The following is a 14010-nucleotide window of genomic DNA, read 5'->3' on the forward strand; positions in this document are numbered from 1 at the left end:
AGAGAGAGAGAGAGAGAGAACGTGCCTTTACTGGACGTGTAAAGCAACGCCGCCTGGAAAGAGACAACCTGCATGTCGTCCAGGTTTTCCTCAATGGACATCTGAACCGCAAAGCCAGCATCTGGGTTCACGTTGGGAAGGGACAACAGATCTGTGGAGCGCACAAAGAAGTTTCCGTGGAACGTGTGGATGGACAGACCTGCAGAGAGACAGAGAGACAAAATCAATCAAACTTGACTGAAAGCACCAAACTATAAACAACAAAAACATTTGTGCTTTAAACTTTAAATATACATCATATACATCAGGAATATTTTAATGCATTCAGGGAGTGTAAAGGCTGTATTGTTTATAAGCATGCATCAAAATCATTTAAATAATAGTTTGAATTATTGATGAAAAACAATAAAGTTTAACACAGCAGCTAGTGCTATTATCTACAGAGAGGAAAACACATAAACCAATCCTAATTGTTGCTGCAGAAAACAACAATACAATAAAAGCACAAAGGGGAACATAAAAAAAACATGTACTAATCAGAAAGGAAAGAACTTTCTCAAAGTCACATGTGGGATCAATATTAAAGTCAGTGCCAGCTCTTGTGCCAACGGACCTTTGGTGCAGCGTATCCTCATGACGGCCTCGAAGCCGATCTTCCTGGTTATGTATCTCTTCAGATCCTTCTGGAAGCACTCCACCTGTGCGGGGTTGTGCTGGTGGTGGTAGGAGGGGTAGTAGTAAACGCTCCCTGCCGAGTATCTAGATATGCAGCCTGGGAGGGAGAAGGCACACAAGAGGACAGATGAGGCAAAGATGATGAATGCAGATTGTCTTAGTTTTGAAATGATGAACCCAGCAATTCTCACTCTCTCCCCGTGTGCTTGCTGCTGGTCTTTTTCCATTACCACTGATAGATAAATGAGCTGTGTTTTTCACCTATTGCACCAACTAATTATCCATGTTTTGAGCACTTAGTGTTTTAAAACCCACAAAGGAGTAACAGCAACAGTTTCCATTACTAGATTTCCATAGCTTTTCTTTCCCCAGAGGTCAATTTATTTGGAAAATAAGGCCATAAGCCTGAAAAAAGTATAAAGTCGTAATTAAAAAATCATAATATTTTCACATAAGCTTCAAATGTAAAAACCAAAACAACAACAAACTAAATTAGAAATTTGGCTCTCCTGGCCAAACCTAAATTAGCAATATCCTGTATTGAGTACTAGACACGTAAACAAACATAAAAACTCTCCCTCCTTCCCACCCATTCAGTCAGGGACTTACCTAGCGATGCCAGGTCGCAGTACTGAGCGCTGAGCAGGAACAAGTCAACTGCCACCTGCTGGCCGGAGCAGTCCAGAGCCAGCTTCTTGTAGAAGTCTGTCGCTGGGGATAAGTGCTGGATGTCCTGAAGGAAAACGCATGAGATGAGACCATGTGCTTAAAATTAGTCAATATCAAAGAGTCTTATTATTGTTGAAAAGCCAGAAAGCCAGATCTCTCCTGAATGTGGGGCCGGCTGTAAAAAATCAATCACTCTTCCATGACTTCCCACAACTAGGTCACAGCACACTTATGACATGAGCCATTTCATTCTGCCTTGTTTGTCGGGGTTTTTCAGTGAAAATGAAAAAACAAGATCATCGTATGTTTTTGTGCAATGACTGATCTGTAATCCTCTGTTACTTCTGATATTCTTCTTGTTTTGTTGGGGGCGGTGGAGATATTTTTGGCTTTATTGATAGGACAGCTCAAAATAGACAGGAAAGTGGGGAATAGAGAGCACAGGTTGGACTCAAACCCATGGCCCCAGCTGTACTGGGTGTACTACCAGGGAACAATCAGAGCTCTTACCTTGGCAGATGCCCGCTGGTTGGGGTCTTCTCTGGACTGGAGTGCCCCCACACCGAGGTTCGGCAGCTGGGTCTGAAAGATGGACATGCGCCCTCCGGTGGGCGACAGCAGCTTGAAGGCCGCTTGCAGAGCTGAACCGAGGGCAGACTGGGTCTCCATGGTCTTTTCAAATAAACTTGGCAGGCTCTTCAGCAGATCCTGCACAAGCTGAAAAACAAATACACGGAGTGAGTCTCATTTTTGTGACTCATTACTGATCCCTGAGGGAAAACATTTGTTTCTCATTTCAACTTTATTCCATCTGCAAGGAGGTCAGACTGAGTGCAATTTAAGTTTTTTCTTACTCACAGTAGATATTAATGTTAATTCCTGCACAGTACAAAGACAAAACTCCGCTTAAAATCCATCGGTTCTGGACTGTTACTACTCAGGTTTACAACATTGCTTGAATCAATGTCAAATTTCTTACCTCTTTGCATTCATTGAGGTTTACTAAAAGGCTGTCTGGTGTTGGTAAAAAGATATCTGTGGAGCACAAAAGGTTATTATTTAAACAAATATAATAGTCATATGCACTGATATTATAATAGCGATGAGACTCATAATATTCTATAAAATTCTAATAATATCTAAGTAATATATAAATATAAACAGAAATACAGAGTTGTTGTTTGTGATGCAGCAAACTTGACATCATTAACTTAATAGATCAGAAAAATCAGTCCAGACATCTTGATGATTTTAGTAATTTTGCATAAGTTACAGTTAAAGGAGAAGGCAAGAGTCCCCCATAACATCACACTCATCACTGATCCAGGCAGACTGTGATTTCTTGATATCATATTTATCAGTTCTTAATTTCTGCAGTAAGTTTGCATACAGTTCTAGCTCAGTTTTGCTGTAGTAATGAGCGCGTGGCCTTTGCTGTCAGCTGCATCTCACCTTCAATGTCAGACACAATGAGCATCTGAGGCTGGGAAAGTCCCTCCTGGAGGTTGTAAAAGTGGATGGTGCTGTCAAAGGTGATGAAGCCAACCTTTGTCCGCGAGTCTCCAGGAAGCCTAGCACACACACACACACACACGTTACACACACGTTTGCCATTCTGGCAGATATATTGACATAGTGGTCAACTGCTGAATTAATACAGGGGAACAATTAACTTTTATTAAGCAAGTGTATTTACACACATTAAGAAAACCTTAATAAACAACCTTGAGTTAAGGAAATCTAAACTTATCTACACAAGAAATGTTTAACATTTAAACTGAATTTGTGGAACAATCTGTGCAGTTTAAAATCACAACATGAAAATACAAAGAAGGCCTTGCTCTCTTCTCAACATCCCTAATAACTGGACATTTTATGTTGTACATACGCATTGATGTTGTCCAGCAGTGACTGGCAGAACACATTCAGGTAGCCCGTTTCCACTGCATTGTGGGATACGTCAAGAACGAAGAGGTAAACAGCAGGCTGTGGTGGCCTCAGCTGGGTAAATCAGGGCAAACACATTTAACTTAACTCAAGGTCAGTAAAGACACACCATTACACACAGATTTCTGTACAATTTGTAAACACATCACATACATGTAATTTAGTATTTAACTGTCTTATTTAGTTTGTTCATAAAAAGTTAGCTATGGCGAAACTGAGCATGCATTAACTGTTGTCAAAGCTGTTGAAACCTACCATATATTCTGAAGGAGCAATGAATTCGATGGTGGCATTCTGGACCTCAGGTCTTTTGTGTGGCTCTCCGTATGATCTGCTGACTGGGTTGTACATAAACTCCTCTGGAACTACATACAGACACACACAAGTTATAGTGTTAAATAGCGCACTATGTACTTAGTGTGTAATTCAAGTCTCAATTATCATGAGGAGGATAGTTATTCAAGTCCACAGTCATAAACATCATAAACATGTATACATTTCCAGAACTATCTTTAACAAAGTAAAAACTATAAATTAGAAGCAAAAGCATTGACTAAGAGTGATCTTTTTTCAGTTTCATTAAAAAAAGACAGGAATTTGGGGTCATCACAACCAGGTCCCAGAAAAGAAAAATAATTTAGCTTTGTTATTTTCCCCATTTGTTACTTAATGGAAATACTGTACATTTGTGTTGCTAAACTGTACTTGTCGATCACTTCCTGTGTTCTCACTGACAGTCGCTTTTTTTTAGATGATCATAGCTCTTTCATCACTTCTCTTACCATCATTGACCCGATAGCACAGGTTGCACTTCCACCTCCTTTGGTCAAGGAAAGAGACAAAAGGGTTGATGTATGTTCTGCAGGAGCGACACCTGACGATGGTGCTGGATGTCACCACAGGAAGTTGCTGCAAGGAAAACACAGAACAAAACGAACCCTTGTGTGAGAACTGCTTCCAGGCGAACTCATTTTCTTGTTAGCAGCTTGTTGTAACTGGCATTTCAATAAAGACTTTTTTGTTTCTGGCCAAGTTGTGCAACTACTCTGTCGTCTGTGTCCTCAATTAACACAGGAACAACGTGAATTCATTCTGGCAGATTTTGCCCAGAGCTGTATTAAGTCAAATCCTATTCTGGGGGAAAAAAAGTGTTAAGAGAAGTCTCAATGTTTAATAAGAAAAAATCCAATTGTAGTAGTGGTATTTTTATCTAAATCTAGGAAGCATAATTAAGGATGAGGCTGTAGATGATTTTTAACGTCAATGTGCTATGATGTTTCCTTTCATCCCTTCACACTGCTGCCACAGAAATATCCTCTAAATGCCTTCCCCTTAGTAAAGAAAAAAAAGGAAAGTAAGAAATGGGTGGTTATTACAGAGTACTGCCTGATGTGTGCGCTTATCAAATATTGAACTTACTGAGAGGTCTTTGAAGGGGTGGAGCAGCAAGCCCAGTGGCATCTTTGCTTTATTGAGCAGAGCCTGGGTCTGAGGGATGCTGGTTAGCGTACTACGAAAAACCCTGGAGAGATACACAGAAGTGCAAAGTACTTGAGCTGCATGCAAAGATCATGTTTCACAGACATGATACAAACACATCTGGTTATGGTAAATTGGAAACAAACAAAGAGCCACAGAGGAATGAGACCTAACAATCAAATATTTCAAGCCAGCGGCTGTTGATGACTAGCTGGGCTTTAGGGCACAGCTAATGAGGATCCTAACGCATCAACACAGCCAAAGCAGCAGTATTCAACAATATGGAAATGAGACTCAACTATTTTTCTTCAGAATGACTAACCCTGCTTAAGTGAATAGATGAACCAGTCCAGTCAGTCCAATGAAAAAAAATGTTTTGTCTGACTGTAGCCAAGCAACTCACAGGGCAACATATAAAGAGACAAATTAATGATAGCTGATCTACTGTAAAATGTGTACATTTGAACATATGGTAACCAAACCACAGTAAACAATTGCTTGTTCCCCGTCAGTAATTTCAAATGCAAAAAGTACCACTATAGATGCCTTTAATCATTTTCTTTACACAAACTTACATAGCATAGTCTGAAACCGTTTAAAAGGATAATAATCAAATGAAAGAGAATAAATATAGATGCATGCTATCAGTAGTAGTCCACCATGGCTTACTCTGGGTTGCAGTTGATCTTCTGCAGGTCCTGTGGGAGGCAGGGTGTCGGGGCAGGGATCGGTTGTGGTGGCAGCAAGTTCCTCTCCTGCAGTAGGTTGACCACTCTCAGGGCCTCTGGAGTGCTGGACTGGAGGCTCATGGCCGCCAGGGACGGGCTCAGCTGGGCTGGCCCTGGGCCACCAGGTGGCTAAGAGAAAGGACAACAACAAGCTGTTCAGTTGATCCACTTACCAAAAGCTTGTGACGGCCAAATCATCTAGCATTGATAGCCACCCATGCTTTGACCAACTGGTGTCAAAATCTGCTGATATTCACTGCCCCCAAACCTGACCACTTAAATGCCAAAAAGAGCACAAGGATTTTAATATGTCCTCCAGAATTTTAATCTTTTCATGCCACAGCCAGTGCCAGTCATGGATGACACTGACTAACATCCAATATTAAACAAATAAACCACAATCATTCCGATATCAGCTAACCAATGTGTCCACCTGCTCTGACAAAAATCATTTGCTTAATAAACTTTAAAATGTTCCATAAGCGTATAAAAGAAGGTTCTGTGGTAAATTCACTGCTCCTGGTTTTGTCAGCTTTGCTTCTACAATTGCACAGAAGTTATATCTCAGTGACAACTTAACATTTCCATAGATCTTGGACAGACAGAAGGGTTTTGCATGTGCACTAGGTGAAAAGCAAATCCATGACAGAAATGGCTGAGCACGTCGTTCCACAACCAGTAAGGGAAATACAAAACAAACAGTATATGCAAAATGCTCTGGAAATACTCAGTCAGAACACGGCTTCTGCTCACCTGCTGGTATGGCTGAGGTGCTTGAGTGTAAGGCTGAGTGGCGGCCTGCAACGCAGGGTGCATGGGGGGGGTCGAGGTATTCTGGTACCCAGGGGGGAGGGAGGGGTAGTGGCCCAAGTGCCGACCCGGTGGTCCGGGCTGGGTCAGGCCAGCTGTGGAAGGGAACCAAAATGAGTTCAGTTTGATTGAAATTACAGAAAAAGTGAAGACCTTAAAATGATGAGGGTGGTCTTATTCTAGTTTCCTTGTGGTTAATAATTTCAGTGAAAAGACCCAACAGAAACAGAAGAATACTGACACTGATTGTGGCCTCATTTTTTTTATTCATATATAAGTAAAGGGAATGACTAGTAGAACTTCCATGGTAGACCAGAGTGAGTCAATAAAGCTAGAATTTTAATTTGGGACAATGGTTAAGTCTGGGACAGCTGAAAGTGGAATTTAAAAATAGGGACAATATACACTTTTTAGAAATGTTTTGCCTTCTTCAAAAACTCCTGTGAACTGAAAGAACCGTTTGTCAATTTACTGCAAGTGTGTAGCTGCTATAAAACCCTACTTGCTAAACCTAGACTGTAAATGTGGTTGGTGCAAAAAGAATCTAAGATGTGGCAGAAAAATGGCCTTACCCATTTTGTTGTCAACATGATTATAGCTGTTTGGTGCTTGGGGGCCATTGCCAGCCACAGTTCCTGTTTCAAAGCAAACACAGATGTGATGTGAATAATTTTAGTGACACTTTTCCCTATTTCTATGCCAGTGTGCTAACCACAGGCAATGGATATGGAACGATCTACAGGAGAAGATGCATATAAGATGGATGCAAAGGAGAACTGAAACAACAATACTAATGATGATGGGACTTGATGTATGTTTTAAAGCCTATTTGAGGTCATATGGGTGATATGGTGGGAAAAAGATGACAGAGAGTGGCAAACAAGCTACCAGTAGGAAATATAGTAAAAGACATGCACTGTTACTAAAATAATACTGAGCTAAAGAAGCACTAACACCCAGCTTTCTACATTGTTCTCTAAAAGTAAGATACTGGAGCTCGGTATCAGATGACTCTGCAGAGCTTCATATTTGGAATCAATTTAAAAAAAGAAATGAGTACATCCCTAGAGACAATGAACAAAAGCACGGAGAGGACAGGATGGGCATCACAGCTACTGACATAACATCTAACAGCTACTGACAGATTTGGCCACACCTGGACATTCAATATCCCCCTCCTGGCAGTCGGGCTCAGTGGGGGACAGAGTGCTGTTAACAACCCCCCCACACTGAGCTGGCATGTGGAGGAAGGAGGGGAGGGAGGGGAAACAATGGCAGGCGATCAGAACAAAATTGACGGGCTTACAAAATGATGCAATATCATGATCATCACTGACAGCGCTCTGATTTTACAGTCGGCACAGACCCACAAAAGGTTTGTATTTTAAACGCCCCATTAATACCACAGTATACTTGCAGAATGTGTGGGGGAATTGTTGCGCTGTACAGTTTCCAACAAGCTTGCTAATCTAGTTAAAACACACGACAATCTGAACATCTGCAGTCGGTCTCATACCAGTCCACTGGCACCTTTACCACAAATATCTGATGTGCCAAGATTAAAAAACAAAACAACAAAAAAAACTTACCATCTGCTTTGGGGGGTGGAGGTGTGGCATTGCCCATTGGGGGTCCAGTGGGAGGCGGTGTAGGTTTCATGGTTGGTGGTGGGCCTGTAGGTGGGGGGCCATAGGGAGCTCTGCTTGGTTGGTATGTGTGTGGGGCCATGGGATTCATTGGTGGAGGTACAGTGCCTGGTGAAAAGAAACAACTACTCATTATTTTCTAATCTTTTTATTTTTACTTTCTGACTCATCAATAACTCGTTTATTACATAAAATGTGACAAAATAGCAAAACTATTCTGCTTTTTTTAATACATTACTAATAGGATTAATCACACATCAAAGATGTGGGTGAATAATATTCTTTCTATTGACTTGGCTTCAGCGGCAATTCTTGTGAGAGGCTGACACACCAACACCCTTAATCATCTCGGGTGAAACTGCATTGTCAGTAAGGTAATTAAGGCAGAGAGACTTCTAAAATTGTGTCAACATTACTGTGTCATGTGAAGCAAGAGCACTCTGTGGTGTTGGCACATATCACGTAGAAGAGATATGAGGCATCACTGATGTGTAACATTATAAGCTCTAACTAGAGGCGACAACAGCTGGTGGCAATGCTGACCCTCAGCCAGCTTATGTCCATCTCTACTGACAAACCAGACAAATCAAATTTGTCTGCACTCCAATAATAATTTATTGAAGTAAAGGATACTTACACCATTCACTAAGGGCATTGTATACTTATTATTATTTATCTACAGGGAAGAATCTATCATTCCAGGGCGGTTAAAAGACTACAAGATTATTTATTTATTAAGATTAATTTATGTTTTACATTTTATAATGGGCACAGTGACATGTCACTTTAATTTGAAACACTCACTGTTAATACTGAAGGGAATAAACCAAATACAATTGCAGTAGGAGACATTCAGCAGCACAATAGAGCCAAAACTGTCCTACAGATTATCGGTGATGGTTTAATTGATGACATTTTAAAGCAAGAAAGCAGTCAACAGACTACACATCTCCACAATAACTTCTCCAGTTCGCTGCTACTTTCACTGTCACCATTGTACTGGGAAGATATGCCCTGATGGTGCAGCTGGGGGAAAGGTCACTAAAATCAATCAGACTCTGATGTCTTGTTGGGGGGGTGTGTGAATGTAAACAGCAATTTTCAAGCCAGTCTAACCATAAGAATGACAGATATGCAGGCAGACTGAGGCGAACACGTGACTTCTACTTCTATGCAGAAGTACTGAACTAAAGATAGCTTTAAAAATCAAGGTTAATTCACTAAATGCTGTGACAAGCAATTCAGACATTGTGACTGCAGATTACACAACCAGCGTAGAAAGCTCATATCACTTAACAAACCACTTCCTCAACACAAAATGTCAATGACTACTACAAAAAAAAGGTACTGAGATTCTCCATGAGTGGCCTTATGTTTGACACTGTGAGCTAGATACTTCCCAGTGGAGACAACTACTAACTGAATCTCTCTAAATACCCAGAAGATACAATTCTGTGCATTTTGCTATCATCACCAGTAGAAAGCAGAATTTTAGCGATATATCATACACCAGAAACTGAAATTAAAATCTGGAGTTGTCCTTAAAGCCACGTCATACTGCTGCTTAAGAATCACACTGGAAACAATAAAATTCTTATATGAACTTTGCACCAATTCAGAGTAAATGAGTCTCTGTGTCTGGGAGGGAGTCAGAGGCAAAAGCAAGCCAATGTGTTTAATGGAGGAGCAGAGGGCAATGTCCAGCTCCAGCATGTCAGTATTCTAGATATGCATATCTGCAGCGTATGCCAGTGGAAGAAGACAATGACAGGGGAAAAAGATAAGACACAGTAATCGAGCTATGAAAAAGTCATTGGACGGGGATATTTAAAACAGAGCGTATGTATTTTTAAAAGTGACAGTGGATAGGTGATTGTCCCAATTATTGTCTATCCTTTATGTAAAAATAAAAACATATTGTACAGTTTGGACTTCAGTGGAGCCTTTGTGCTCGTACCTGGCTGGGTGTATCCGTGCGCGGAGGTGGGGGGCATCCTCGGGCCTGGGGGCTGGGTGGCACTGTGGGACACATGGGCTGGTGGTGCAGAGCTGTAAACCGCAGACGACGGCGGTGGCGGCGCTGTTGAGCTTACGGCAGGATTCACGTGATTCGCCACGGGGCCGCGGGGAGGTGTGCTCATGGATGCGGGTGGCCCCATTGGTGGGGGAGCTGTGTTGTACTGCCAAGCTGGAGCCACGGGCTGCGGCTGCTGTGGGTTTTGGTAGTAGCTACTAGAAGACACCGAGGGAGGGGGAGGTGTGGCCTGTGCAGGGGGCAGCCGTGGACCAGGGCTGGGGCAGGCAGACTGAGGAGGGGTATGGGATGGAAGCCCTCCCATTGGGGGCCTGGTCAACAGTGGCTGGCCTGGAGAAGCTGGGTAGGAAGTCAGTGGTGGGCCAGGCTGGTAGGAGCTGACTTGGGGGGCAGGCTGGTAGAGCTGACTGGGGAGCAGTAACTGGTAGAAGTCTGACTGGGGGGCAGCTTGGTAGGAGCTGACTGGGGGGGGCAGGCTGGTAGGAAGCTGACTGGGGGGGCAGGCTGGTAGGGCCCAGAGGGGTAGAGTCCAGGGCCGGGTGGTGCAGGAGCTTTGGCCTGCATTGGACTGTAGTTTGGTTGGTGTGTCATACCGTAGCTGACCCCTGGCAGCTGCTGTAGGGCAACTGGATTCTGTGATGGACCTGGGAAAGAGAGGGTGAAAAATAAGGGGGTATGTTGGAGACTGGGAGTCAAATACAACAGATCAGTGGTTACGTAGTTATTACATATTTCTCATATCCAAAAGAACACAGATCAGCCATCGAAATCACACCAACGCCCTTTCAGACGTCACTGCTTAAATGTTCTGGGAATCTTACACGTCAGCTACAACTCGTCTTTGTTTCAAACCTTTCTGAAACTCTAAAAGAGCTGTAAAACTATCACTTCTCAACCTATTTGGTACGTCTTTTCACCGGTGACCAGTTGTTGTTTTTAATGTCTTTTCAACTGAAAAATGTTCCCTTGTTGTTTTAGTAACTCGTATCACTTCACTGATTTACTCATGGACGTTTTGCTAGTTGTTCCCTACACTTAAATCTAAATTTAAAAAATTTAAATCACCAGAGAACAGTTTTCATTATTCTTTTAGTCAACTGTTTGATCAATAAATGCATCCTTGCTAACTACAGTGCAAATGCAAACCTGTTTTAATGGTATGCAGAGATGGAAATGTATGTATACACTTTAAACATTATTATTATTTTGCCAAACAATCCCAAACTCACTACAGGAACACAGCATATCTGCAGTAAAAAGGATTTGTAAATATCTACAAAGGGGAAGGGAGAAGATCAAACAAAGTATTTAAATATTTACAAGCTCAAACATCTATTTACAAATGAGGTTATCCAGAGATCCGGAGAGAAAGAGTGAGAGAGTGTCAAACAAAATATCTCAACATTTCCAGAAGCTGTATAAGAGATCGGACAGAAAGAGAGTGAAGCTCAAACGTGGCCCACACAGCACACCTACTGACGCAAGAGGAGAGGGAGACCCTGGTGCTGTGGACTGATTACTCTGAGCAGCATGCATGGGAATGAATTACAACATAATACAATAGATTAGAATATATTTCTTGTCCTGACGGTCTGAATAAGATGCTAAATTTGTCATAGGTTGCTTTTTAGAAATAAAATCACAAATCTACTTTCTATAACTTACTGTGTGTCTAAATGTGCGACATAGTTTAAAGCTTGTGAAACTTTATATTTTCTGAACATTAAAATGATATTTCATGACGCATAAACGTAATGATTTAATTTGTAATGATATGTTTCTGTACTGTCCTGGATTTCTTCCAGACAATCTGTGTGTCCCAGGTGCTATTTTTACTGTCACTGAGACAACTGGACATCTTTAACTTTGAGCGCTGTGCTCATCCCAAAATGTGCACAAGGATTACAGCTCTAGATTATCTAGGTCTTGTCATGCTTGACCAAAGCCATCATAAAAAAACTTCTGTAAGGTAGCCTTGAGTTCAAAAGCTAAGCAATCAGCTTCCCGGACAGATGAAGGCAGCAACGTTACAGATTCCACGTCTGAAAGGGGCTTTTGTGATTCAAGTGCCTTTTAATTAAAACAAATCTTTGGGTTTAAGTCTGAAGCGCAGTTAAAACCATTATATGGAAAACACATGGCACAGTACTGGTTGTGACGACACCGAGTGAAAACCAGTGAGATCCACCAAATGACCAATGAACCGACAGCCCAGGGTCTAATCTCTTTACCTGGATTTAATTCAGCACGATCTGCCCTAAGTGACAGCGAGTGTGGGGCTCTGAGCCCGCTCTGACCTTACTCCACTGAACGTAGTCATAGTAAGACACTTTTGCACCATTAAAAATGCTTTGACTGCATATTGTGCAGATCCCATAGTAAAAAGGTAGCATTCGTTGAACAATTTCCTGAATGACAAATATCAAGACCCAGAACGATGGTGTCGTAATATTAAAGCCCTTTTTGTAATAGAAGACGATGCAACAGCAACCAAAGAGTAATCTGCGAGTCAGGGAAGGGAATAGATTGTATTGATACCAATGCAGTTAATGATTTTGCTTATCGGTCTGATTCTTAAACAATTCCCTTATTGACTCTTAATCAATTCTCTATGTGGGGAAATAAAAAAGCGTCAGTGCAACTATTTTATTATCTCTGAGAAAAAAAACAAGAGAAGAAAAAAGGCGTGCGTGTGTTTGCAAAAGCTCATCTGTTTAACTGCAGTTTAATTTGGAACAGGTTCTCAGTTTCCATCCCTAATATTTGTATATTCATTTTTATCGCGGTTCTTCTTAGTCAAAGAAAAACTCCGCTAAGCTTCTGCGTGGCAAGATTTTTCAAGATACTGCTGGTGTGAAATGAACCCGCGCTCTCTTCTTCTCCAAAATGAGATAGTTGCAAGTTTCCAGCAGCATAGATTCACGGGTTTGACATCGTTTGTTTTTGTGAAACTGTTAGAAAACCGTGGCGCTATCAATCAAGAAGGGAATTCATTCGGAGACATACGATTCCATGTGGTATCAAGACAATATTGAAACGAGCTTCCAACTGGAACCGGCTCTCATCCCTACTGCAGAAGATATAAAACAAGTGTTAATTTATAGAAAATGATATATAACATTTGTATTACATTATTATGTCAACATGTGTATATTATATAAATATCTAACAATAACAGGCAACAGTATTTAGACCGTATCCACTCAGTCCTGCACTACATAAAGTCAGCAGAGTGAGAAGGGATTAGAAAACGACTCTTCTGAATGAGCAGAGATAGATGAAGGCACATAATCTACCTTCAATCTTTGTCCTTCCTGAGAGCAACAGGAACTACAGCTCCTAGTCAGTGACAGCTCTTGTTCGATCAGAAAGAGTCTGATGTGGAATCGCACCTCTCAACCAATCACAAATCAACTAACTGAGAGGGGAAACATACAGGGAGTTAGTAGAAGTAAAATCGGCAAATAAAAGTGACAACGTGAAGCCAGAATTGAGGGAGTGAATAAGCACAACTTAAAGACAAAGAAAGGACGTTTGATCATTCCAGATTAACTAAAAGAGCTTTCCAAATTAAAGTGGGATAACGCAATTATTCCTCAAAGTTATAATCCTATCCTGTGAGCGTTAAATACCTATCAAACCTGATTACAGCAGGACAGATTGACATGTTTAACCTTGCTGTGAGTACAAAGGCAACCAAGAAATCCTTGACTACTGTACTCTTCCATCCACATCCGGCCGGTTATAACCGTCGGCCTCGTTGCCATAAAGTGGGTTATGTGATAAGACTGTGCAAGAAAATATAAACCCGTCAAGAGACGACATCCTCAAGTGTGAGCTCATGAGTTTACAGTCAGTTCACTACAGAATTCAGTCTTTATACGTGAAGCTTATGGCTATACTATATCACTGTATGAATTGAATTGAAATGTCTTTAATGTCCCCAAGGGGCAATTTGGTTCACAACAGGTAGCCAACACAGACTCATTCGCACAAACACACATAAAAACATGTAATGTGT

At 41.5% G+C, this 14010-nt stretch overlaps 1 protein-coding gene across 1 annotated transcript in view; it reads right to left on the reverse strand.

Annotated features, from left to right (window-relative positions):
* The window catches only part of sec24a (SEC24 homolog A, COPII coat complex component), a 17010-nt gene extending 4701 nt beyond the window's left edge, over positions 1-12309 (reverse strand). Inside the window, exons 1-16 of the mRNA XM_035666814.1 lie at positions 12287-12309; positions 9912-10633; positions 7898-8062; positions 6881-6943; positions 6252-6403; positions 5440-5627; positions 4711-4813; positions 4074-4200; positions 3547-3656; positions 3233-3345; positions 2797-2915; positions 2324-2379; positions 1855-2061; positions 1285-1408; positions 614-772; positions 26-199 (exon numbers count right to left, since the gene is read on the reverse strand). Coding sequence (XP_035522707.1) covers positions 26-199; positions 614-772; positions 1285-1408; positions 1855-2061; positions 2324-2379; positions 2797-2915; positions 3233-3345; positions 3547-3656; positions 4074-4200; positions 4711-4813; positions 5440-5627; positions 6252-6403; positions 6881-6943; positions 7898-8062; positions 9912-10633; positions 12287-12309 — 2605 coding nt within the window. The remainder of the gene's footprint in view (positions 1-25; positions 200-613; positions 773-1284; positions 1409-1854; positions 2062-2323; positions 2380-2796; positions 2916-3232; positions 3346-3546; positions 3657-4073; positions 4201-4710; positions 4814-5439; positions 5628-6251; positions 6404-6880; positions 6944-7897; positions 8063-9911; positions 10634-12286) is intronic.
* Positions 12310-14010: the final 1701 nt, after the last annotated feature.

Source organism: Morone saxatilis, unplaced genomic scaffold (genome assembly GCF_004916995.1).
Source record: "Morone saxatilis isolate NCDOM2014 unplaced genomic scaffold, NCSU_SB_2.0 Contig20, whole genome shotgun sequence".
NCBI classification, from domain to species: domain Eukaryota; kingdom Metazoa; phylum Chordata; class Actinopteri; family Moronidae; genus Morone; species Morone saxatilis.